The sequence below is a fragment of the Alosa sapidissima genome, chromosome 17 (assembly GCF_018492685.1).
Source record: "Alosa sapidissima isolate fAloSap1 chromosome 17, fAloSap1.pri, whole genome shotgun sequence".
In the NCBI taxonomy this organism is placed as follows: Eukaryota; Metazoa; Chordata; class Actinopteri; order Clupeiformes; family Clupeidae; genus Alosa; species Alosa sapidissima.
Window position 1 is genome coordinate 32,937,666 of NC_055973.1, and position 23,773 is coordinate 32,961,438.

Below are 23,773 nucleotides of genomic sequence, written 5' to 3' on the forward strand. Positions count from 1 at the left end.
TTTGTTAAACAAATTGGGATGCAATGTGAGCCTTGAATTGGATGCCATGCAGGAATTTGCTAGGATTTCAAAACCGGACGAACATGCTTTGCCACAAAAACAGATAAAAATTCGTAAACGTGGGGTAAGTCCAGCTATATGAAGTTATTATTTTGCTGTCACTTTTTCTGTTTCATAACCCAGAAGGATGTCCTTGATATCAGATGATAGCTCTGTGTCTCCTCTTTCATCTGACGTGCGTGGCATATCTATCCGATCACAGGTCCGCGAGTAATTCAAACGAGGGTGTGCAGCGTTGGTTTGTGTACATGACGTTATTATTTTGCAGTTACTTCGTCTGTTTGCATAAGCCAAAAGTATCGATATTCATGGTACCAATGGATAGCCCTGTGTCTCCTCTTTCATCTGATATGCTTGCCATATCTATGCGATCACGGGTTTGCAAGTAATTCAAACGAGAGTAATGGGTGAGCAGGTGAACGCAGAGAAGAAGAAGAGAATTGTAATATGATGCAATTTGATTTAATTTCATGATTTTCTTTTATTTTCATACTTGATCGTACAGACAGTGCGTAGTCTTGTTGGAAAGCCCCACTTCTGCTCTGTCATGCAATAAAGTTTTATCTCGCTGCAATGAACAGTTCCGGAGCAATGTAACAAAAAAGAAAGGGTCTATTTTTTGACGCACTTTGCGTCAATCGGGTTCTAACAAATTAACGCGTATACTGGTCCTTACTGCATCGCGATTAACATGTTATGGCTGACAGCCCTAATACAAACATAACATTAACCATCTCCTTGCTTAGCTAGTTGTAACTGCCGCTAGCTAGCTGAAGTTTACTGTCGTATAGATGTAGTAAACCATGTTCAATCTTTCTGCTAATTAACATTAGCCTACTATAACTTCATTGAGTAGGCTAAATGCCAAAATCCGATGTTGATCCGTCATCACTGCATCCTCAATTGAAGTTTACCACAGTTGCCTAAATACAGTATGTGCGGATTCTTTGAACTTTTTTGAACACAGATCCGCTGTTCATAAGGCCATAGCATAGGGCCTACATATGCACGTACTGTTTGTACAACAGGCAGGAGCATGCAAAATACATCATTCAATCTCTATGGACGAAATTCTCGCTTGACCCACAGGCAAACGCGCTGAGACCAGGTCGGGGGCCCCCTAGCGGCTCGGGGCTCCAAGCAGTTGCTTGGTTTGCCTGTTGACAAGGTGCGCCTCTGTTTGCACGAACAATAACAGATATCAGCTCTTCAACATGGCCCATTAAAATCTAGAAAGTATAATTTTAAATCGTAAAAAAACCCTGCTGTCAACAATAGGCTAAAGCAGACATCCATAGACCGGACATGAAGTTAATTTGCGTCAATTGTAGATAGGCCTCTTTAAAGTTAATAGCAGTCTCTTCACATTCCATCTTATTTCGGATTTAAAACGCACAAAAGTGCTTTAGAAAGGCTATAATTTAAATGGACAGGTAAACGCTATTTCCTCTTTCCAATCTTGCGAACTTCACTACAGTAAAGCTGCATTGCCATTTATTAACTAGTTTCCCATAACACCACCACATAGGCTATTCAAGGTGACGAGGGTTATCGACTTTGAACAGTGAGCCATACAACTTGACAATTACACTGTATCATAGTGTTAATGTGTTGAGTAAAGCTACACATGTTTAGATTGATTTTGTTACCATGTGTGTTTATTCCTGCCGTTACAAAAACTAGCATCTCAGATAACGTTAGCGATTAGCTCACGTTGATATGGCAATAGAAAACACCTTCAGTTTTCGGTGTAGTCGCTGACGCTGATTGGTTGGCTTGTGAACAGGGCAGCTGCTTTGTATTGCTCTGATAGGCTACTCTGCTGCTAGCAGTAGCCAATCAACAACCGTATTGTGAGTTGTAAGTGGTTCTCCGTTCCCCTCCCGTCCACTCCCATTGATTTCTGCCCGTCCCGTCCCCATCACGTTACCAACAGTGAAATTGACTCCTGTACCGCAGGACTCCCGCGGGAATACCGTGACCCGGGGGAGTCCCGAAAAATTGTCACCCTCTAATATAATGCCTACTTTGGAAGCGGCATCAGATAGTTTGGGCCATCTATTTCTCAAGAATCAGTGTGCCGTAGCCCGTAGGAATTGACAGTAGGCTACTTCACACTACTGTAATTGATTACAGCAAACATAACCGCTCACTACAGTATAATGAAATGGAAAAGACACACTGACAGGAAGAGGGTTTTATGGAACTAAATCTTTCATTAATGAAATGAAACCCATTCAGGTGAAAACTCACTCAGGCCTGTGATCATTGTGTTCTTGAGTGAAATAAAGATTGAATCTACTGAAGGTGCTGTGTATTGCAATAAGACAGACAGATAGAGAGAGAGAGAGAGAGGAGAGAGAGGGAGGAGAGAGAGAAAGAAATCACACCCTACACACAGTTCACAGTAGGAACTCTGCCTACATTGTCCTCTATAAAACAGTGGGAAATGATTCTATAGAGCAATCTGGCCCAATCATAGCACACAGCTAGTATGGAATGCATAGCTCAACATCTTCCCCCATGCTGTCTTCAATGACACAGTGCATGCCATGACTCATGTCCAGTCCATGTGACTGTTTGTTCGGGCTAACACAAAACTCAATTTAAAACACAATTGATTATTTCATAGCAAGGACAAATACATCTCTGAGGAAGAACGAAATGGCTAAAAATTTTCAAATAATCGATTGTTTATGGTAACCAATTTTGAGTCATCGTGGCAAGGAAATAATGGACACTGCAGTTCCAAAGATGAAATGGGTTTGAAGCTGCCAGCCCAGTCAGACACAAAAATCTAAATAACTCAAGTACAACAAGGACAAGCACGTCGCCTGGGAGCACAGTCTCCGTCTCCCCAGCAGTAATTCCATTGCACTTGTTTGTGATCGGAATGTTCCAGAGTGAGAATCCATCCCAAGAAATGTGTGGATGTGAACGTCAGTGTGCGTCTGCTGGGTGCCGTGTGCCCTGAAGCTCTGCCCTGGCTCCCTGCCTGGCGTTATGTTATCTCTGGATGCGTGCTCTGATCGTCAGCCATTACTGCTGCTGGAGAGGTCACAGCGCACTGATAATGGCTGCATCATTTGGCACAAATTTGTGTCATTTTCTCATCCTGAGTCTTTGTTCCTTTTATCCCTCCCTTTCCCTCTTGTCACTTTCTCTCTGCAGTCTGTCCAATTGCCCCATGCATATCTCTGTTGTCATCTCTAACACTCTTACTCTCTTTTCCTGCCCCCCCTCCTGCTGTCCATCCCCCCCCCCCCCCCCCTTCCTGTGCTCCAATTCTACACTATACATCAGGACCAAAGCATGACAGAGAGAGAGAGAGAGAGAGAGAGAGAGAGGGGGAGACAGAGAGAGTGGGAGACAGAGAGAGAGAGAGAGAGGGAGAGACAGAGAGAGGGAGACAGAGAGAGAGAGAGAGGGAGAGACAGAGAGAGGGAGACAGAGAGAGAGAGAGAGAGAGGGAGACAGAGAGAGAGAGAGAGAGAGGGAGAGAGAGAGAGAGAAAGAAAGAGACAGAGAGAGAAAGAGGGAGACAGAGAGAGAGAAGGAGAAATAAAAGAAGAGAGTAAAGGCTGAAGAGCCCAGGCCGGTTTATTTGATTATTTCTGCCAGTCAGAAATAATCATGAATAATCATGAACGTGACTCATGCTGCACAAGCTAAAAAGACCTTTTCAGATACGTTTCTTTTAGATGCCAACAGAGCCCTGCTTGGCCTTATGTTCTTGGATCCAGCTGGCACTACGGTTTTGTGAATGGGAAAGGCGCCTCCACATGGTAATATGCTGGTTCTGATCCACAAGCAACAGGGCCTCCCAGGACCAGATGCATAAGTAGTGTTTGTGGCTTTGAGGACTGTGTGTTCACATCTCTGCATCATTTTCATCTTCATGTTTTATAAGCGGAATGATAGTTTAGCCACAATGACCTCTACAGTATTTCTGTGGCAAGCTTCATTGTTCACTCTGTCGTGTTACAAGCCTACAAGACATCAAGGACATCAGAGTAAGGCTGGCCAGTGGCCAGAGAGGCTGAGGAGACTAATGAAGCTCTGTTTTGGTTAATTTAAAGAGAGGCAAATCCTCCTCTCTAGTTGTCGTCCGCATCAGGACTGAGAACATGTAGTGTGTGGTCCCTGCACTGTACCACACAGACCAGGTCTGTCTTCACAGGAACTCTTTTGTATGTGAGAGTGACTCGGCAAGTTGTGGTGTGTGTGGTAATACAAGAATATCTGGTCTGACCCGATACTTCCCGTCTCATAGCAACAGCAGGATCAAGCCAATATGCTTTTGATGATCCCACCTGTTACAAAAGCATGCTTGCAGTCTTGCAAATGCACTGCACTCCTGGCACCGATTGCAGAGAAACCCATAGTAAGTCAACAACAAGCACAGAAACCCATAGTAAGACAACAACAACAACAACAACAACAAGCACAGAAACCCATAGTAAGACAACAACAAGCACAGAAACCCATAAGTCAACAACAAGCAGAGAAACCCATATAGTAAGTCAACAAGCAGCTGGTGAAAAAACACTTTTTATGGGTAAAACGGTGAGCAATCTTTTCAGAGACAGGACAAATGCAGAAATGAATGTGTGTGTGTGTGGGTGTGTGTGTGCGTGCGAACATGTGTGTGTGTGTGAGAGAGAGAGAGAGAGAGAGAGAGAGAGAATCATTAACCTCAAAAAACTGCCCAGTTGCTGGCATTTTACATTTAGAGTTTCAGCCACATTTACGCTTATACATAAGACACAACCATGTACACATGTTATGTGACGCTTATACAAATTGCTGAGTTATTTGATGCACACATTCAAATGACCCTGGTGTTGTAAAGTACCTCTAATCAAACACAAGTATGTCCTATGTGTTTATCACAGCAGGGGCACTACAACCTCCTGCTGCTGCCAAGCCTGCTTCTCTTAATTGCAGAAAAATTGCTGTTTTGGCTTAGGTCTCTCTCTCTCTCTCTCTCTCTCTCTCTCTCTCTCTCTCTAGGTAAAAGGTAAGGTTAAGGAGTGTGTGTACATATCAATAAATCAAGTCCCATTTAGCACAATACATTAGCCTGATAGCTATTCTATTGAGAGTTTGAGTCTGGGAGCACCACTGGGACATGATTATGGGGCGTGTTTCAACCGATACAGGGGGGGAAATGCCTCTGCACACAACTGGATAAACGAGCAACGGAATGACCATTCTTCTTCTCTTTTTTTAATGCGCTGTTAATATCTTGTACAACAGACATAATAGAGACATCTAAATGTCTAGCTTACACTGCAAAAAAATGAAATCTAAGCAAGTGTTAATAATCTTCTATTAAGATCAAAGAATCTATTTGGTATTGTTTTTAGTATGAAAAGACTTACCTAGTGCTCTCCCGTAAGATCATTTTGACTTAATTTAAGAAGATCTTGACTTATTTTAAGGAGTCTTATCAAGACATATTTACTCAACGCACTGGCAGACAAATTTGCTTGTTTTTAGGACAAATTTGCTTAACGCACTGGCAGACAAATTTGCTTGTTTTCAGGATGAGATGTCTTAAAATAAGTCAAACTTTTCTTAAATTAAGTCAAATGATTTCATGAGAAAGCGCTAGGTAAGTCTCTTTATAGAGCGTGGGTCTAGGCAATAAAGTGTCCCAGTGACCTCCGTTTTACTTCCGCTACAAGGGACCTGTCTTTCAAAAAAATATGAACGGGAGTTAATGGAGAGATAACAATTATTTTTTGGTCCAGTTTGAATTGTGCCACGAATTTCACATATGATGTGTGTGAATTTAAAAGATAATTTTTCACGTCAAGAAAGTACTGTTGTTCGATAGACTTCAAAAGTTATGTTGGTTTTGTGCGAATCCGCTCAGTGGACTACTCTCTCTCGTCTCGAACTCGTCTCGAACAATGTACGTCACCAACGTAATGAAATGATAAGATTAGCTGTTATGCTAGTTAACGGTTGCATCTTGCTGCCTGCTATGTCACCTAACAGTATCTAATGTACAGTCTATGGACGAATACAACTTACCTGATGTGTTTAATCCACTGACTCATGGTATTTTCATCGGCAAGGAAAGCCCCATTAAGACCTGTTGCTGGTAGAAGCTATTGTACAATCTAGTGTGGCTGTGAATGAGCTAACGTAGCGCGACTGATGGGTTTGTAGTCGTTGGAATTACGATCTTTCACAATGTTGTAATTCAATAGTTACGAAACAAACTGCAAATGTCTTTACATGAAAATTTATAATAACCATCCGTTATAAATGGTTAATTGATGCTTTATTTTGCAACTATAATAAAATATTTAATCACTTAATAATCATAACTTAATCATTTGTAGATAACAATCAATGATTACTAAATACATAACTTACAAATACTTTATTATCAGCTTATGAAAAAATAAACAATTTATTTATATATAACATACTAAAAAATATCAGTTTAGTGATAGCTTGATTTCAATTTATTTTATATTAATAAGCTACATTATTATTGCAAATATCATATTATTAATAATGATATATTGAGTTATTGTTAATGATTATAATGTTGATCGTAGGCCTTTACATAGCCATATACACAACGCCTATGGATATTACATAGGTTGATTAACTATTGAACTATAAATGATGTTCTATTGATTAACAGTTAGTTAGAAAAACAATTACAAATTTGTTACAAATTTGTTTTTCAGATGGCTATGATAAAGTTGGGTCGTAGTCTTTTATTTGGTAGTAAATCATTTGTAAACTATCTAAAAATGTACATTTTATAATTAATTGATGGGAAATTATTGCATCAAACCTTTTTTGTAATGGCTATTATGAAGTTGCATCTTAGTCTTTTATATGTTAATAAACAATTTGTAAATTATCTAAAAATGTCAATCTCATAATCAATAACTGGAGTGCAAACCATCTATGAACATAATGTTTATTTGAAGTTTCACCAAAACGGTAAGTTATGAAAGTTGACAAAACAAATTTGATAATGGAAAACATCACATCAAAACAACTTCTATTTATATTTCTTGGCAATGTCATGGAGTAGGCGACCCAGTGGGCCATTGCGATGTTTTTTGGCTAGCCATTCATTCCACTCAATTAATGTAAGGTGATCTGTTAACAAGTCCTCTGTCCGGTTCCCCCTGCATCTTGAGATGATCTCCTTATAACTCCGCCAAGCCCTCTCGATGTGCTGAGTGTGGCAACCTGTATCTGCATTGACGAATGCTTGACTGTGGTTCACTGTGTAATGATCATACCCCAGTGCAGGCAGTACCTGGCGGTAGGCTCGCCATTCGTCACTTAAAACTGAAGTCCCTCTTCTAATATGGTGGACGATGAGAGGTACCAGCTCTTGTCTTGTCCTTTTTGGCACTAAACGTAGAATAGGTCGACGTCTTGAGTGCTTCACACCGAGCATCCCAAACACCCACTTTTTTCTTTTCCAGCCACCTGTTATCCGGCCACGTCCATACTGTCAAAAAAGCACACATGGATATTACAAATTATGTTTAAGCATTATTTTACTCTTTGGTAATAAAAATAGGAGAAAGAGGAAGATGATGAGGAATAACAAAAAGAAGAAAAATACATTATGTGTATTGTGTTTGCATTTACTTTTCTTTTGTGCCTGAAGTGGCTTTCATCTATCGCCACAAACTCTCTTCGACCTCCCAGCCTCTGTCCTCTCTTCCTTCGCATTCGTTCCACAGCCTCAACACAGACATTTCTCATATGTTTGGCCATTCTTGTCAGTGTTGCTGAACTTGCGGCAATGTCATCGGTTATCATGTCAACTTGTCTTAACCGTAGGCCTTGTGCAAACCTGATAATACACAATATTATAGTAATGGTGAAAAATTGCATAATAAACAGTGAGCAGACACCTAATTAGGACACATGAAATATGCATCAAGGAGAGAAAGAGGAAGGTAGAATGAGAGAGAAGTAAGACAAACAGAAAGAGTGAAAAGGGGAGAAAGTGAAGACATAGACAGATGTGGGTGGATGAATAGACATAGGTACATGGATAGATGATAGTCGGGTAGATATGGAAGAGAGTGCAGGTAACTAGATGGAAATATCTAGTACAGATAGATTATTGTTAGAGACAGACAGGCAGACTCAATAGACCTCTGAAGTTTGCCTACAAAAAAGAACCAAAACGGCCATCTTTGCCCATATAAGGAGATCTGGTTGTTAATTGAAGCTAACTACCTATGGCAAGTTCATTGCAAGTTAGCTCTGGGGTAGCAATAATCTAAGTGTGCCGCCTTCACGTACCGGTCACAGTATCCACTCGAAGGCAGAGGACAAAAGTGTGTTCAGGAAAACGTCTGCATTTCAGACTTTTTCATCCCCGCGAGAGTTTAAAAGATGCGATAATTCAAAATCCCCATGTTATTTTCCCACAGGAAAAATCTTAGAATAGCCTACTTTATTTATTTTTTTAGATATGTGATCACATTTCACTTCACCTTTGTAAACGGTACGCTCTGAATGATTAAAGATAATGATTCATGGTCACTTTTTACACCTGAATTTATAATTTAGCCTACTTGTCTATAGGCCTTTCTCACAAAACGACCGATGGCCCAAAAAGTCTTCAGAGCAGTGTACTCGAGCTTCCAATGTTTAAGGGCGCTACACACCAACCCAACATTGGCTGCCAGGTGCCGACGGCGATAGCTTTTGTGCCGATTCAACATGTGTAATCGGCAGAAAAGCTACCACCGCCGGCATCCGTCAGTCGATATCGGGTTGGTGTGTAGCGCCTATAGGTGCAGGAACCGGAAGAGCCAGTCCCTGCTCTGAAAGACTTTTTGGGCCATCGGCCGTTTTGTGAGAAAGGCCTATTGTGATCAGAATGTTCAAGATGAACTTAAAAGTGCCTAATTGTCCATCCAAAGGTTATACCAAAAGACTATCTGATATTTAAGCCTGGTTATGGGTATAGGCCCTGCTTAAGCAACATTAAAAATCTAATTGGCCTACATATACCTACTGTTACTGTAGTAGTCTATGTCCATACCTGTATAAGAACCTCATCCAGCTGAAAAGGCACATCTTGGATTTGCTGAAGATTGTCTGGTGTCGGATGGATTTCCTGACTATGCCTTTGTGCTTGGCCCGACGTCGACATACCCTGTGGACAAAAAACACAAGCAATGAAATCTAACTTAAAGTTATTCGTTTGATCTCAATTCATAGTATCCTAGGCCTATAGCCTACATGTTTCCCCCATAAATATAAATCGTATAGGCTTTTCAGATAATTAGAAATGAGTCTTCTAGCCTAGGCCGATATGCCTACATGGTAGGCTAGCCTACAAAATATAAAATGAGAAAAAAAATGCCAGTAGCCTAAGTATATAGAAAATATAAGTGGTTTTCATTCAAGATGTAGGCCTATCTATCTGTGATAAATATAGCCTATGGATAAAAAGACAACTTACCATTCACATTTATCCACACCACGACACTTCTGTTCAATTTTCATTGTATGGTGGCAAAAGTTGCATTTCATCTTTTTTTTTATCAGTCTTCTCCTCTGCAACCATTTTATAAGCTTCTTTAAATTCTTTTTACTTCTTCTTCCTTCAATTAGTTGCCGCAGCTCCCTTGCTAAACCAGGCATCTTGATTCCATAAGGAAATATGCTACTGTGTTCCAGTTTGCGCCAAAAAATACGCGCCAGTAGTGCATTGGTAGCTGTGAAGCCAGCAGCAATAGGGTGGGGGGAAACGTCATTATACAAATATAAGCGTTGACTGATGATACTGTTTTGCCACAATGTTATCAGCCTCCATTTACCATTGTTGGTTTTCAATAACATGCTATAAATTATACAATTTACAAATTATAAATCAACATGGCAAGTTTCAAGCCCAAAGAGAGGGATTTTAAACTCTTATTTTGAAGTCAATGAATTCAGGAAACTCCGGCTGAGGGTAGCTAATCTTTCTTTTTTCGTTATGTTAACAAGTGGCTAGTGACAAGATCTCGAAGTAACGTGGAATTAAAAGAAGAAAATAAGCATAGCATTACATTTCATTGCCATTTATCTTAGACACGAAATGGCAAAAAGAAAAAGTAGACCTTTTACAAGGTCAGGGAAGATCAGGAAACTAGATGGTGAAAAGAAGTCGCCTGTAACCCTAATCGACGATGACGATGGGGTTGATGGACACGAAGGGAGTTCCAGCCAGATAGTGCTAAACTCAACTCAAACCGCCCGTAAGTTTCTTAACTTTCATTCTTATTAGCCTGTTATTAATGCATCCAACTTACTGTCTTAACAGTAGTTTCTAGCGTTATCTTTTCCCCCTTTAAGTTTATAACAACTTGTCAAATGTGCATGGCTATCTTATCACATCTGGTGTAGCTAGCGAGTAAAAGCTTGTAGGATGTCTTGGAGCAGCTTAGCAGCTACACACAGGTCGTTAACACACATTTTTAGAGCAGCACTCCGAGGGATGCAGATCGTTTTCGAGAGGCAAACATTTAAGAAATGCTTTTTAGCATATGTAGCCTACACTGTAAACATTCACAGTTGTTGAAGCCTATAGGCCATCAAAGGGCAGAACTGACTACTAATTGTATTATGTGTAGTCTGTCAAAATCTTCAAATACCCTATTATGTTTATTATTGTCATTAATTGTGGTTATACTGCCTGTATTTTGGTGAAAAACAGCATACTGCATGGTGAACAAATGTAGAGCAAACCATGAATGTAGTATTGATGTGCTTTTAAAACAGAAACATAGCATGCTCTACCTATTATTTATTTATTTATTTCTTCCTTGCTTTCTGTCTTTCAGGAAACTCTATGTCTCCAACAGTATCAGAGCTCCTCCTTAAAGCTAAGGAGAGAGAGGGTGTCCTGATAAGGAAGAACAAGAAGCTGAAAAAGGAATTGGACTCTCTTCGCAAACAAGGGGCTGGTAAGTCAATACTTTATCTCAATATGACATTTAACAACAAACACCACTTGGATTAAAACATTTTAATATAGGGCTCTTCACAGTGTAAGTAGAACGCTCCATTCACGTTCGGCTGTCAATTCTTTATGCTAAGCATAATTGACCGCTGTCAAGGATAGTGGCCTTTTTGCCACTGATTCACTACAGACAGTTGTTCAGCTGCGTTCTAAAGAATGTTGTATTCAAGTTCAGTGAGTTTGGTGAAGTTTGTTTCTCATCATTTGCCAATGAAAACAGTAAAAAATACATTTAAAGACCCATCAGGTGAAGTGTCTTCTCTTATGTTGGTAGGTAGCCGTATAATAAGTGGGGTCCGGGTCGCTCTGTCGGGGCTTATTTTTTCGATAATGGCTGGCATTCTATACATTAACCCTTACACAGTAGAGCCCTTTGAAGACTCCATCAATAATATCAAATATCAAGTATAACTTTTTTTTCATGTTGTCACCATGTTGGTCTTGAGGATGGACACACATCATACACCTTTGTACCTGACAAAATGTATGTGAGTACTGAAGCTTCTCACTTAAACTTAACTTGATTAAACTTTCCCGTCCCCTTTTCTTATTGTTTCTTTTCAGACAAGATATGCCATACCACAACTTCTGACCACACCACTTCATCTGAGTCATCATCTGAGTCCTCTTCCACCAGTAATTCATCTTCCTCTTCTTCCTCCAATTCTTCATTGTCATCAGACGATGAAAGTCATAAGAAAAGGCGTTACAAAAAAAAGCATACAAGGAAAGACAAAAGGCATCGGAAGGAAAAGAAGTCGGCAAAAGCAAGGCATCGCAAAAAGCACAAGAAGGAACAGAAGTCCGCAAAACCTGAATGTGGACAAAGAGGTGAGTCATAAGGGAGGGCTCCTGTTTACAAAAACAATTACATTAATACGCAGGATTAAAGTTAAAATCCCTTGTGCCAAAATCCAAGGTAAAAACACTGTAAAAACATTCAGAAGCCCCTACTCCTGGAGACACTCCCCTCCATGCTGCCACCATATTACCACTTTGAAATATCCAATACCCAAAATACTCTTAACCAGCCTAGGCATGGTCAAGTTATGAGTGATGCATATTAATGTCAACAATATTTTGTCTCATCTCACAGTCCAGTTAATCTCTATTTGTTTTATTTCTTACTGATGCAGCTTCCAGTCCAAAAGACATCGTTGCAAGGTACAAGAAGGTTCTGCGGGCTTACAACCGTGGAAAAAAACTTGGGGAAGCGTGTACCATTGCTGGTGTTACAGAGCTGACCGTTCGATCAAAAGCAGCTATCCCAGAGTTGGCTATAGCTTCACCAGAAAAATTTGAGGAGCTTTTGGCAGGCTACAACAAAAGAGGAAAAATTTCTGATTTTCTAAGTAAATGTGAAGACCTTATTGAGAATGATACACAGGTCAGAGCTGAGATAGCAAAACTCAAAAATGAGGGCAATCTCATACCCTACATTAAGAGGGAGCCGAAGTAAGCCCCCCGCCAACAACCCTCTTATGTTTAAGCAGTGTTTATTCATGTTGTGTTCATGTTTACTGTCTGATTGTCTGAAGAGGCAGCAGAAGTAAGTGCCCCTCGCCCCACCACCCTGTTTTGTTTACGCTGTGGTGTTGCAATGAAGGATTGATAGCCTTTTAAGCTATTATGTTTTTTGTTTGATTTTTATTTGCTTATTGCCCTGCTCTGATGGATCAGAAGTTTTGATTTCAATAAATATCTCTTGATATTAAAGCCAGTTGTGATGTGTGACAATGCTTTACAATGTGTTAAGCATCTGTAATTGCAGTGTATGTAAAGTGTTATTGTTTTCATTATCACTATTGTCATTTAACAATATTTGACTTTAATCGGCAAAGTCATAAGTTAAGTACTTAACTATGAACACCAGTTACAACTTCAATGTGTTTATACATTGTTTGCTCCAGGTATATCCCATCAGTTTGTAATACAGCATTTTTGGATCATTTACAAATTGTTCATTAAAATATAAGACTAAGATGTAACTTCAAATAGCCACCCAAAATTTTGTTTCATGCAGTCATTTCCCATCAATTGATTATAAGATTGACATTTTTAGATAATTTACAAATTGTTTATTAACATATAAAAGACTAAGATGCAACTTCATAATAGCCATTAAAAAAAAAGGTTTGATGGAATTATTTCCCATCAATTAATTATAAAAAGTACATTTTTAGATAGTTTACAAATGATTTACTACCAAATAAAAGACTACGACCCAACTTTATCATAGCCATCTGAAAAACAAATATTGCAATTGTTTTCTAACTAACTGTTAATCAATAGAACATAATGTATAGTTCAATAGTTAATCAACCTATGTAATATGCATAGGCGTTGTGTATATGGCTATGTAAAGGCCTACAATCAACATTATAATCATTAACAATAACTCAATATATCATTATTAATAATATGATATTTGCAATAATAATGTAGCTTATTAATATAAAATAAATTGAAATCAAGCTATCACTAAACTGATATTTTTTAGTATGTTATATATAAATAAATTGTTTATTTTTTCATAAGCTGATCATAAAGTATTTGTAAGTTATGTATTTAGTAATCATTGATTGTTATCTACAAATGATTAAGTTATGATAATTAAGTGATTAAATATTTTATTATAGTTGCAAAATAAAGCATCAATTAACCATTTATAACGGATGGTTATTATAAAGTGCTACCTGAAAATTTGTCTTTAAAATTGACAAACATCATATGGGTAATTGAAGGCACAAGTCAACCGGGACCAGAAAATAATTTCTTTTTCGCCATAGACTGGCGTTCAAAATGTTTTGAAAGATAGGTCCCATGGAGGCAAATGGAAGTGGCGTCACTGGGACACTCTACACTGAAAACAATATCAACTAGTTTTTTTTATCTTGATATAAGATTAATAACATTTAGTTAGATTGTGTTAGATAAGCAGTTTTTGCAGTGTAGCGACAGGCTTTTTCAAACATCAACTGAAGCGCACTCAAGTGATGTGAATTACTTGGCACCGTTGCTCATATCATTGTATAAAGGCCGACCAGACGATTTGATTGGTGCAAACCACTCTGGTGTGGGCATAGAGACTTCTCAATGGAGTGAGTCCAGACCGAATTTCCCAAACTCAAATTTGAATGGGTGGGGTGAATTCAGGCTGGCTTCCAGGCTAACAATATATAGTATAGAGTAGAAATTAAAAGGAAATAATCCAATCTTATAAAAGCTTGAAGGCATGTTTAGATCTCCTAGAAGGTGGAGGAGGGGTGAATTCATTTCTGTCAATCAACTGTATGGGCTCTTCACAAACTTTGTTTAGAAAATCACATTAATATTATTATTAGTATCATTATTCTTTCTTTTTGTTCTGTTCTCTGAACTACCTTGTTTGTGGTGTACTGCATTTGTATGTGTGCCTAGTAGGCTATTGTGTGCTGTTCTTGGTCTGCTCAATATTTAGCTGGAAGGCCTGCCTACTATGCTGTTTGAGTGGATCGCCGTAGATACCTACAGTGGACTTGCTGATTATGCTGAAAATCCATACAGGCCATCCCTCAAGATATATAACTGCTAAAATAAAAGGTGTGTGTGTGTGTGTGTGTGTGTGTGTGTGAGTGTGTGTGTGTGTATATGTGTGTGTATATGTGTGTGTGTGTGTGTGTGTGTGTGTGTGGGATTAGTCTGAATCTGAATCTGACTACAATATGGGAGTTATGCGTTACTTTCCACCATTTCTATTTCTGCACTACCAGATTGTGTGTGTGTGTGTGTGTGTGTGCGTGCGTGCGTGCGTGCGCATGTGACTGCAGTACCAGATTGTGTGTGTGTGTGTGTGAGACACAAACAGACAGATAGGGGAGGTGGGAGAGATTTCTTGTGTATGCTGGTAGCACAATCCAAGTTCTTCTATCTTCGATTTGTGCAAAAGACAGAGTTCAAGAGAGAAATGGACAGAACAAGTGAACAGACCAGAGAGATAGATTTAGTGTGAGTGTGTGTGTGTGTGTGTGTGTGAGAGAGTGTGTGGTTTTGCAACTGTGTGAGATGAACTTGTAGCCTGACGGTTTCAGTGGGGAATGGTTGCCCTTGCTTGTTGGAAGGCCCTGTCAGAGTTTTAGCTCCTCAAACAATTCCGTACTCCTTCTAGAACAGACAGGGTTCCACTTCCCACTCTCTCATTCACACCTTCTAGAACAGATGGGGTTCCACTTTCCACTCCCTCATTCACTCCTTCTAGAGCAGACGGGGTTCCCACTCTCTCATTCACACCTACATGTGTGTTCTGATCTCCTTCACACCTACATGTGTCACACCTACATGTGTGTTCTGATCTCCTTCACACCTTCATGTGTGTTCTGATCTCCTTCACACCTACATGTGTGTTCTGATCTCATTCACACCTACATGTGTGTTCTGATCTCATTCACACCTACATGTGTGTTCTGATCTCATTCACACCTACATGTGTCACACCTACATGTGTGTTCTGATCTCCTTCACACCTACATGTGTGTTCTGATCTCATTCACACCTACATGTGTGTTCTGATCTCCATGGCTGTGGCTTTGCTTGTTTGACAAACTATAGTTTGTTTACAAGTTTTTTATAGCAAGTTTGTTTTACAACTATAATGTGTTTCTGTGTTTGGTCTGTTCTATGACCATATTCGGTCTGTTCTATGACCCTGTGGACAAACAAACTGCACGTCACTAATTAGTTATTGAAGTACTACCGGTAGTTATTGTAATTAAACTGTCACTTTAACTTCTCTCCCTAAACTCTGTACTGGTCTCCTGTGTTCCTTGTGCTGTATCTTTTAGAAAAAACATCATGTGACAAACTTATCCTTTATAGTCTTGATGATAAATGTCACTGAAGAATAATGTGTTTGGGGGGTTTTGGAGATAACAGGTTTTATTATTATTATTATTATTATTATTATTATTATGGTGTTGGATAATAACAACTGCCAGATGACGTGTTTTGTAGAGATTGTGTCATCTACAGATTGACCTGTCCACCTGTTCATTTTCTAGGCACTAATAGGGATTGCTCAGTATATTAATGGAGGAGGATTAATGCAGTGCCAACACCTGTTATCACACTGATTAAGTCACTAATTGTTCTTTAATTAAGTCCCCCTTATCAGCTATGGTTCCCTTGCTCCTTTAGGACACAGGACAGTCTTGTAAGATTTCACATATGAGCATCTTTGAACATTATGTGTAGAAGTGAAATAGCTTAAACATCTAAAAGGAATGGTCTCTTTATCAGTGAAATATAGGACAGAGAGAGAGAGAGAGAAAGAGAGAGAGAGAATGGGGGAAGAGAAAGCTTTTACATTCTTGTATAACCCAGTCACCCTGGGGGCTACTATTTAATTAGGATCCATAGACAGAAGTGAATTAGTGAGGCAGGAAAAAGGGATGAGAAAGGGAGAGAGAGAGAGAAGAGAGAAAGAGAGAAAGATAAAAGGAGGGAGAGAATCCATAGCTCATTGGCTTCCTGTTCCCAAAGCAGTGGTTTAGAGTGATGACAGTTCAATCTCCACCTGTCAGCAAGGCTCCCTCACATGCTGTCATTTACCTGAGTAGGTATGGATCCCCCCCACGGGGGCCGGGCTTACGAGGGGTTAGCATCAGCTAGTTAGCATCGGCTAGTTAGCATCGGCTACTTTCATGCCAAGAAGTTCAGGATTTCACATAGGCTGGTTTCAATCACGCACAAGCATGTCCAGTTTATAGAGATTTTGAAGGGTTTTGGTGACCTTGTGGTCAGCAGTCACCTGGTCAATCGCTGTTGAGCCTCTTTAAGTGTTTGGTGCCAGAACTGAGCTCCATGAAACAAAATTTGTAAAGAAGTGGTCAGTTACACACTATTCTGTCAGAAAAGAAACAGTAACCATAGTACTGACCACTGAAGTAAACAGGAGAGGAAACTGACCATCAAGACTAAAGGATGGACCAACAGCCTTAGAGATTATATTGTGTCCCATACTTATGACATGGGGGAGATTAATTATGTCTCCCACAAGAATGCAGAGTGCATGTAGCTGTAATTACCCATGAGGCCTTGGGGTCAATGCACCAGATGAATGGCCTAATGTAACAGAGTCTATCCCTTCAGATGTGTTTTCACCCAATCAGTAGACAGATTACACAGAATAGACACATACTACAAGCAGCATATGAAAGAGAGAGAGAGAAAGTGAGGGTATACACGCATTTTTTCATGTTACATGTTACTGTTTCCCTTAATGCTGTTAATGTTCTAATTGTTCTGCTGTTTTAATTGTGCTTTTGTACCTACAGTCATGCTAATAAAGCAACCTTGAATTGAAAATTTAATTTAATTGAATTGAGAGAGAGAGAGAGAGAGAGACAGAGAGAGACATTTTTGAACTTTCGAACATACTTTTTCCACTTATATAGCCCCTACACACACATGCACACCACACACACACACATGCATGCACTCACACACACACACAGCTACAACACCACACACACACACACGCACACATACACAGTTACAACACCACACACACACACACACACAGAAACAGAAAGAGAGAAATATAGACAGATGAGAGAGAAAAGGTCTTCTTGAAATTCTAGGGTCAAAGAGAGAGAGAAACAGAGAGATACAGAGAGAGAGAGAGATAGACAGAAGAGAGAGAGAGAGAGGGAGAAATGGCAGAGTGGTATGCCAATCTCCTTCTCTCTGTTGTTCTTTGGCTGTTCTCTTTATTCCAGTAGTCTGGTGATTTAGAGCGTTGTACCACTCTATTTGTCCACTGGGACAAACAATCATTCAAAGCCTCACAAAACTGTCCAACGACAACTGAAATAAATAGTATCCCAAAAGGCCTGGTAGTCTTTTCCACAAAAAATATGGAGGATATCAAAATGATCGCAATCAAAATCAGGAGCTGATGGTGTGTTTGGAGAGCTGAATATTAACGGCTTCATATCAATCAGTGCTGTCCTCAAATGATGTTTTCAAATGATGTCTCAATTTCAGACCACTGTTGTAGTAGCCTACACAACCATCAACATCAGCTTTTTCTTTCATTGTGTGACACAACATCCTGAATCAGATTCTCTGACAGATCACTGGTTAATCTGGGCTTAATCTGGGCTTGATAATCCTTGACCCACAATGTTTGCGTATTGCAGATTTTCATTGTCATTTATTTATCACAACTGTGACGTATAGTAGGTATGTTGATATAGCATAGTAACGTAGTGAGTGTGTTAATGTCTCGTTGCCTGTTTCTATCATAATAATAAAGTACTTACCAAACTAGATGTACCGCATAGCGGTACAAAATATGACCGCCGCTCAGTCCTGTACATCCGTTCCGCGAAAATAAATCACACTTCAATTTGTCTCCATATTTTACTCCATCCCCCACTCTTGAAACTTTTGTGTATGCTTGTTTGTGTGTGTGTGCGGCTGCACAGAAAGTAGCCTACTGGTGCTGAAAAGGTGAATAGATTGTAGAATAGCCAAAGAAGATGTAGCATTGTTATAAAACCTTTAAAATCTCTAAACAATCACAAGTAGGGCAGTTCATCACAGTTCATCCATTGCAACTGGATTGATGAAAGGTCACTTACACCTGTAGGCTACATTGTATTTGGGAAAAGCAAAAGGTATCAGCATAATGTTATTTATTTATTTATTTATTTATAAACAAAAACATCTCTGTCAGTTCCATGCCGTTTTCAACAGCTATCAAAAACAAAAGTCATTTTTGGATGGATGGATTTTTTGTGAATGTCTCTTCTAGTGTTAATTTTGTCACCTATTTTTAATTTAGTCTTAGTCTTGTGACGAAATGTCCTTTTTAGTCTTTCAAATATCATTTTTGAATATTTAGTCATTCAAATATCATTTTTGTTAGTCAAGTTTTAGTCGACTAAAAGTCTCGTCATTTTAGTCTAGTTTTAGTCAAAAGAAAACTAAAGGTATCTTAGTCTTAGTCAGTTTTAGTCAACACATTTTAGTCTTTTTTTTATAACAAATTATTTCTGATTACCATTTGAGTCAAATAGTGTTTCACACATCTCAATTTTCCAACAATATTGTGTGTCCACAGGGCTACTCGTCTGTTATAATTACTCACTCTGATTTTTTGTCAGTCAGTATGTTTACATGCACAGGTAAGTCGAGCTACAGTTATAGCTCGGCTGGGATTTGACCATAGACAGTAAAAGATTTGACTGGACCACTGTCATTCGTAGACCAGTGTTTCTCAAAGTGTGGTCCGGGGATCACTGGTGGTCCGCAAGCTATCCAAAGTGGTCTGCGAGCAGACGTGGTAAAATATAATATAGATTAGTTGTTTGCAATATTGAACCAACTTGTATGTAAAAACAGTTCTGCAACACTGTCTATGTAAGATATGCCAGTTTAAATCATACAGTATGAATCCACACAATAAGCAAAGTGCAAAGACAATAAGCAAGGTGGTTCAGTGAGTAGGCCTATTGTGTAGACTAATTATAGGCTACTGTTGAAGTAGGTCTAATCTTTTTTTTTTTTTAAGCTAGGGTTAGTTAAGTGGTCCTGAAACTGAAAAAGTTTGAGAAACACTGTCAGTAGGCCAAAATATTAATGTTTTACTCCGCCTCGCTAGATGGCGATATGCGCCCAAACACAACACATTCCCCAAACAGACTCTCCATCTTAGCCATAGCTAACTTGCTAGCGAACTTTCCATATTAGCTTACTTGCTGGCAAACTTTGCATCATCAGTCTAACTAGTTAAATAGTTGACATTACATGATGAACATTTTCGTATGGACATTCTGGGGGATGTTAATTTGTATGAGAGAAGCTTCAACTTCTGGGTATGTAGCATTGTGGCATAAAGCTTAGGTAGTTATTAGCTTGCTAACTCTGGCAGAAATCTCCAGTGTTCTTGTTCCATGTAGTTTCGTGTTGCAGCCACAGGGTTGCAGCAACAGCACGTAGACTAGCCTACAGGAAAGCTGTTGCGTATGAACTCATTCGAAATATTTTGAAAACGTAACAGCTAGATATTCTTCTCTTCTCTAGTCTTTTCATTTTGTAGACGAAAATGAAGAGAGATTTTATCTTAGTTTTTATTTCATGCAAAACATTTTAGTCTCGTCTTTTTTCGTCAACAATAACGCATCTTAAGATAGTCTTAGTCAGTATTTCAGGACATTACTGCTGTCTCGTCATCGTCTCGTCTTAGTCATGAAAAAAAAGGTCGTTGACGAACATATTTCCTCTCGTCTCATCTGACGAAATTAACACTAGTCTCTTCTTCTACATAAGATTTTAGTCATCTTTAGTTCATGTAATACTTTCAATTTGTTCATGTAATACAAATTAAGTAACAGTAGTCTGAAACGAAATGCTGTTTTACATCTAACCAGTGGTGCAAATAACTGACATGTCCAAATGGGCCTTGATGAAATGCGTCGCTAGACTGTTCATACACATTTTAACGGGCCAAAGTTTAAGAGCTGTTGTCCGTTATTGTTCGTGCAAATATAGGCTGATTCATGTTCCCTTGCATTGTGTAACTGAGGTCCATGGCTAGTCTGGCTTTCACAAGACCAAGCTCAATCTTTTAAGAAATCAAAAAATAAATAGCGGGCAGATCAGGCTGGGTTCACCTGTGCTCAAAATTAATCCAAGACAACTGGTGTGAGACTGCAGCTTTATTCACGACGCCGGGAGCATGTTACCCACATGAAATGTCAAAGTAACAAGCCCCCACATCTGTGGGTGAAGCCAACTCTTATACCTTACCCCACACCCATGGAAAATCACAAGTTGTCACCCTCCATTAATCACTTACCCATCTGGTATTTTAACAGAGATAAGAAATGTTTACGACCCCACTTAACCATCTGGTGTTTTGACAAAGATAAGAAATGTTTATGACCCCCCATCCTGAGGGTTACCCACAATTTGCTGACACAAGGGTTAATTTAACTAAACATTCTAACATAGGAGTTTCCGAAAACACAAGGGTCAGAGTAAGGAGATGACAATTAGATTTCACTACATGTATGTAAGGTATACTAAACATTCAATGAGAGACATATAAAATGTATCCCACACACCCAGCCTAGTCCATAGGCACCGATATTGTTTAATTTTCCGATTGAGATATCCACGCTCTGGCTATTCTAAATGCAAAAATGCATCAGGGAGTTATGACAAAACTGTAACTAACAAACTAGATAGACTGTAACTAACAAACTAATAGAAAGCTGTTAGCTTCCCTAAGCTACAGGTAGGCTTATAAGGTAGGCCTATTTACAACATAAATTGTCAATAGGCTATGCTGGCGACACAAATAAAATCTACCAATGGCTTACGCCTTACAGTATCAAGCGGACTTAAACTGCCATATCGTGGCGAAAAGTTGTAATAAAATTCACGCAGCTCCATGAGTCAAGGAAAGCGCGAATGAAGTAGCCACTTCTAAATGGGACCTACTACACAGTAGCTTAAGGTGTGTTGCTAAAGCAGCCATAATGAAATGAAGGTGTCATTGTTTGGATACTTCACACACACGTGCTTTTTAATTTCACAGACTACAACTACCAAGCTGTAATCAAAGCACATCGATTCCCCTCTCACACCCTGCACGTACTTAAAACAAAATAAACAGGCGTCTCAGTCTCACGCATGTATAGGCAAAACTGTATCAGACCGGTGTAACGTTGGTAAATCTTCCATTGCACAGAATGATTTTTGTAGCACGTGCAACAAATGACAGTCGAAAGATACATTTACAGTGCTGCTATCAATTTGCTTGGTATAACCGCATTTATATTTTTCTACAAATGCAATCAATCAAATTGGCCTCCATCACTCCACCAACGCTAATGGTAACATTACCTAGGTCCTTATTAATATTATAAGATTAACGTACCTGCAGTAAAAACCAAGCATGTCCGATAAACATCCTCAGATTTATTTCTGCTTCAAGAAGAAATGGGAATTACATTTCATGTGAACATCATCCTATCCTTATTAGACGTTCTCTGCGGTAAACTACAGTCCTTGTAGGGAAGCGTCCATTGTTTTTCCAACCCACTTTTAACTTCCAACAAAATTACGTCTCACTGCAACGATGCGCCATCTAGTGGACAAATGACTACTTATCGCCAATACTGGAAATGCAGCCATGATGATGATGATGAATATTTATTTTGGCTTTCTTTTAATCCTACTGAATTTGTAATTATGTATCGGCCGTTCTAATACCGATAGTATGTGGGTGCCTGTGTGGGTGTGTGCATGTGTATATGTGTGCACCGCCATCTACAGGCCAATGAGTGTACAGTCACTAAATGTACACATAACCTAATTTTTTTTAGACCCCCCCATGGATGAAATTCTACGAAACTTGACATACCCCCAGAGAATGCCAGGTCAATCATACACATAAAATTTGGTGCAAAATTTTCATTTTTTACCGGGGGGGTGCAAATCACAAATGAGTGATTATGGGCCAGATTGATGTGGGCCCTTGAGACCAACATACCATAAAAGATTCTTCATCCTCAGTGCCACGGTTCAGGTAGTTATTTAGGAAAAAATGCTTTTTTTGCGGTTCGGGGGGCCCAGCACGGGGGGGGAGTGGCCCCCGGGGACGAAACGAAATTTTTCCGTAAAAGTCTAGTGGGGCTACATACCCACCAAATTTCATGTGCCCCTGTGGTTCGGCGTCCCGGGTATCGTTGACCAAAAATTCAGGAAGTAGATGACGTGAAAACAAAAAAAAAAAAAAAAAAACGTTGACAATCCCTATATGACCGCTTTGCTAGCTTCGCTGGCGGCGGTCATAATAATTATGAGTGAGTTGACTCCTTATGGTTCTAATAATGAGTGAGGCACTACAAAAGATTCCAAGTAATTAGTTCCTGGAACTAAAATTGGCTTGTTTCTGAAGTTAAAACGGAGACAAGTTTTGTCTTGAAGTCTGATGCCTTTATTGACTATATCTGATGCCTTTATTGACTATATCTGATGCCTTTATTGACTATATCTGATGCCTTTTCTATGAGTGATGGAGAATAGGAATGTAAGCCAGAGCTTGTCAGCATACATTCATTAGTAGCTTCTGAGGAGCTCTGCTATTGTGCAGCTGGCTTAATCATATAGAGACGGAGAGGGAGGCAGTTCTTCAGCTCTTTAAGGGTTGTGGAGGACCTACAGTAAGCAGCTCGTGGCCAATGCAAAGTCAGTGTGTGGATAACAAGCTGTCTGCCGTGCTGTCTGAGTTTGGCATCACTTTTTAATGCATGCTCACACTCTTACAACCCCCCAGACACACACACTCTCACACACACGCACACACATACACACACACACATACACACGTACACACGCACACACACACACACACCTTCACATACACAAACTCAAGAGACAGAGGGGTAGGATTCACAAGCTTAGCACACACGACAGCTATGTCTCCTATTAAGCATCCATGGTTTATGGAACTTGTAACCATGGGAACTAAAGCATTACTGTGTAGGACTGAATTGTAGCAAATCCTGGGGTGTGCAAACACACACACACACTACAGAGATGAGTCAAAGGTTCAAAAAGTGCATGATTTCCTTAAGGGTTTTCAAAGCTTCTAATGAATAAACAGATTCACTCTTGACAAAAAAGCCCCATCCTGCC

The 23,773-nt window shown here is 39.5% G+C and overlaps 2 protein-coding genes and 1 long non-coding RNA gene across 3 annotated transcripts; 2 read left to right on the forward strand and 1 right to left on the reverse strand.

Moving 5' to 3' along the window:
* Positions 1-1,267: 1,267 nt before the first annotated feature.
* LOC121687842 lies at positions 1,268-23,044 on the forward strand. The gene is made up of 3 exons (XR_006024426.1): positions 1,268-1,370; positions 14,345-14,349; positions 23,034-23,044. It is a non-coding gene; the product is annotated as an uncharacterized LOC121687842 (long non-coding RNA).
* Positions 6,999-9,918, reverse strand: LOC121687836. The gene is made up of 4 exons (XM_042066953.1): positions 9,539-9,918; positions 9,116-9,229; positions 7,702-7,909; positions 6,999-7,558 (listed from the first exon to the last, which is right to left on the reverse strand). Exons 1-4 carry the CDS (start codon positions 9,916-9,918, stop codon positions 7,097-7,099), a joined length of 1,164 nt encoding a protein of 387 aa, XP_041922887.1. The 3' UTR covers positions 6,999-7,096.
* LOC121687838 (vitellogenin-like) lies at positions 10,160-12,799 on the forward strand. Its single transcript, XM_042066956.1, has 4 exons — positions 10,160-10,319; positions 10,905-11,027; positions 11,648-11,914; positions 12,220-12,799. The coding sequence occupies exons 1-4, from the start codon at positions 10,160-10,162 to the stop codon at positions 12,540-12,542; spliced, it is 873 nt and encodes a 290-aa protein (XP_041922890.1). The 3' UTR covers positions 12,543-12,799.
* Positions 23,045-23,773: the final 729 nt, after the last annotated feature.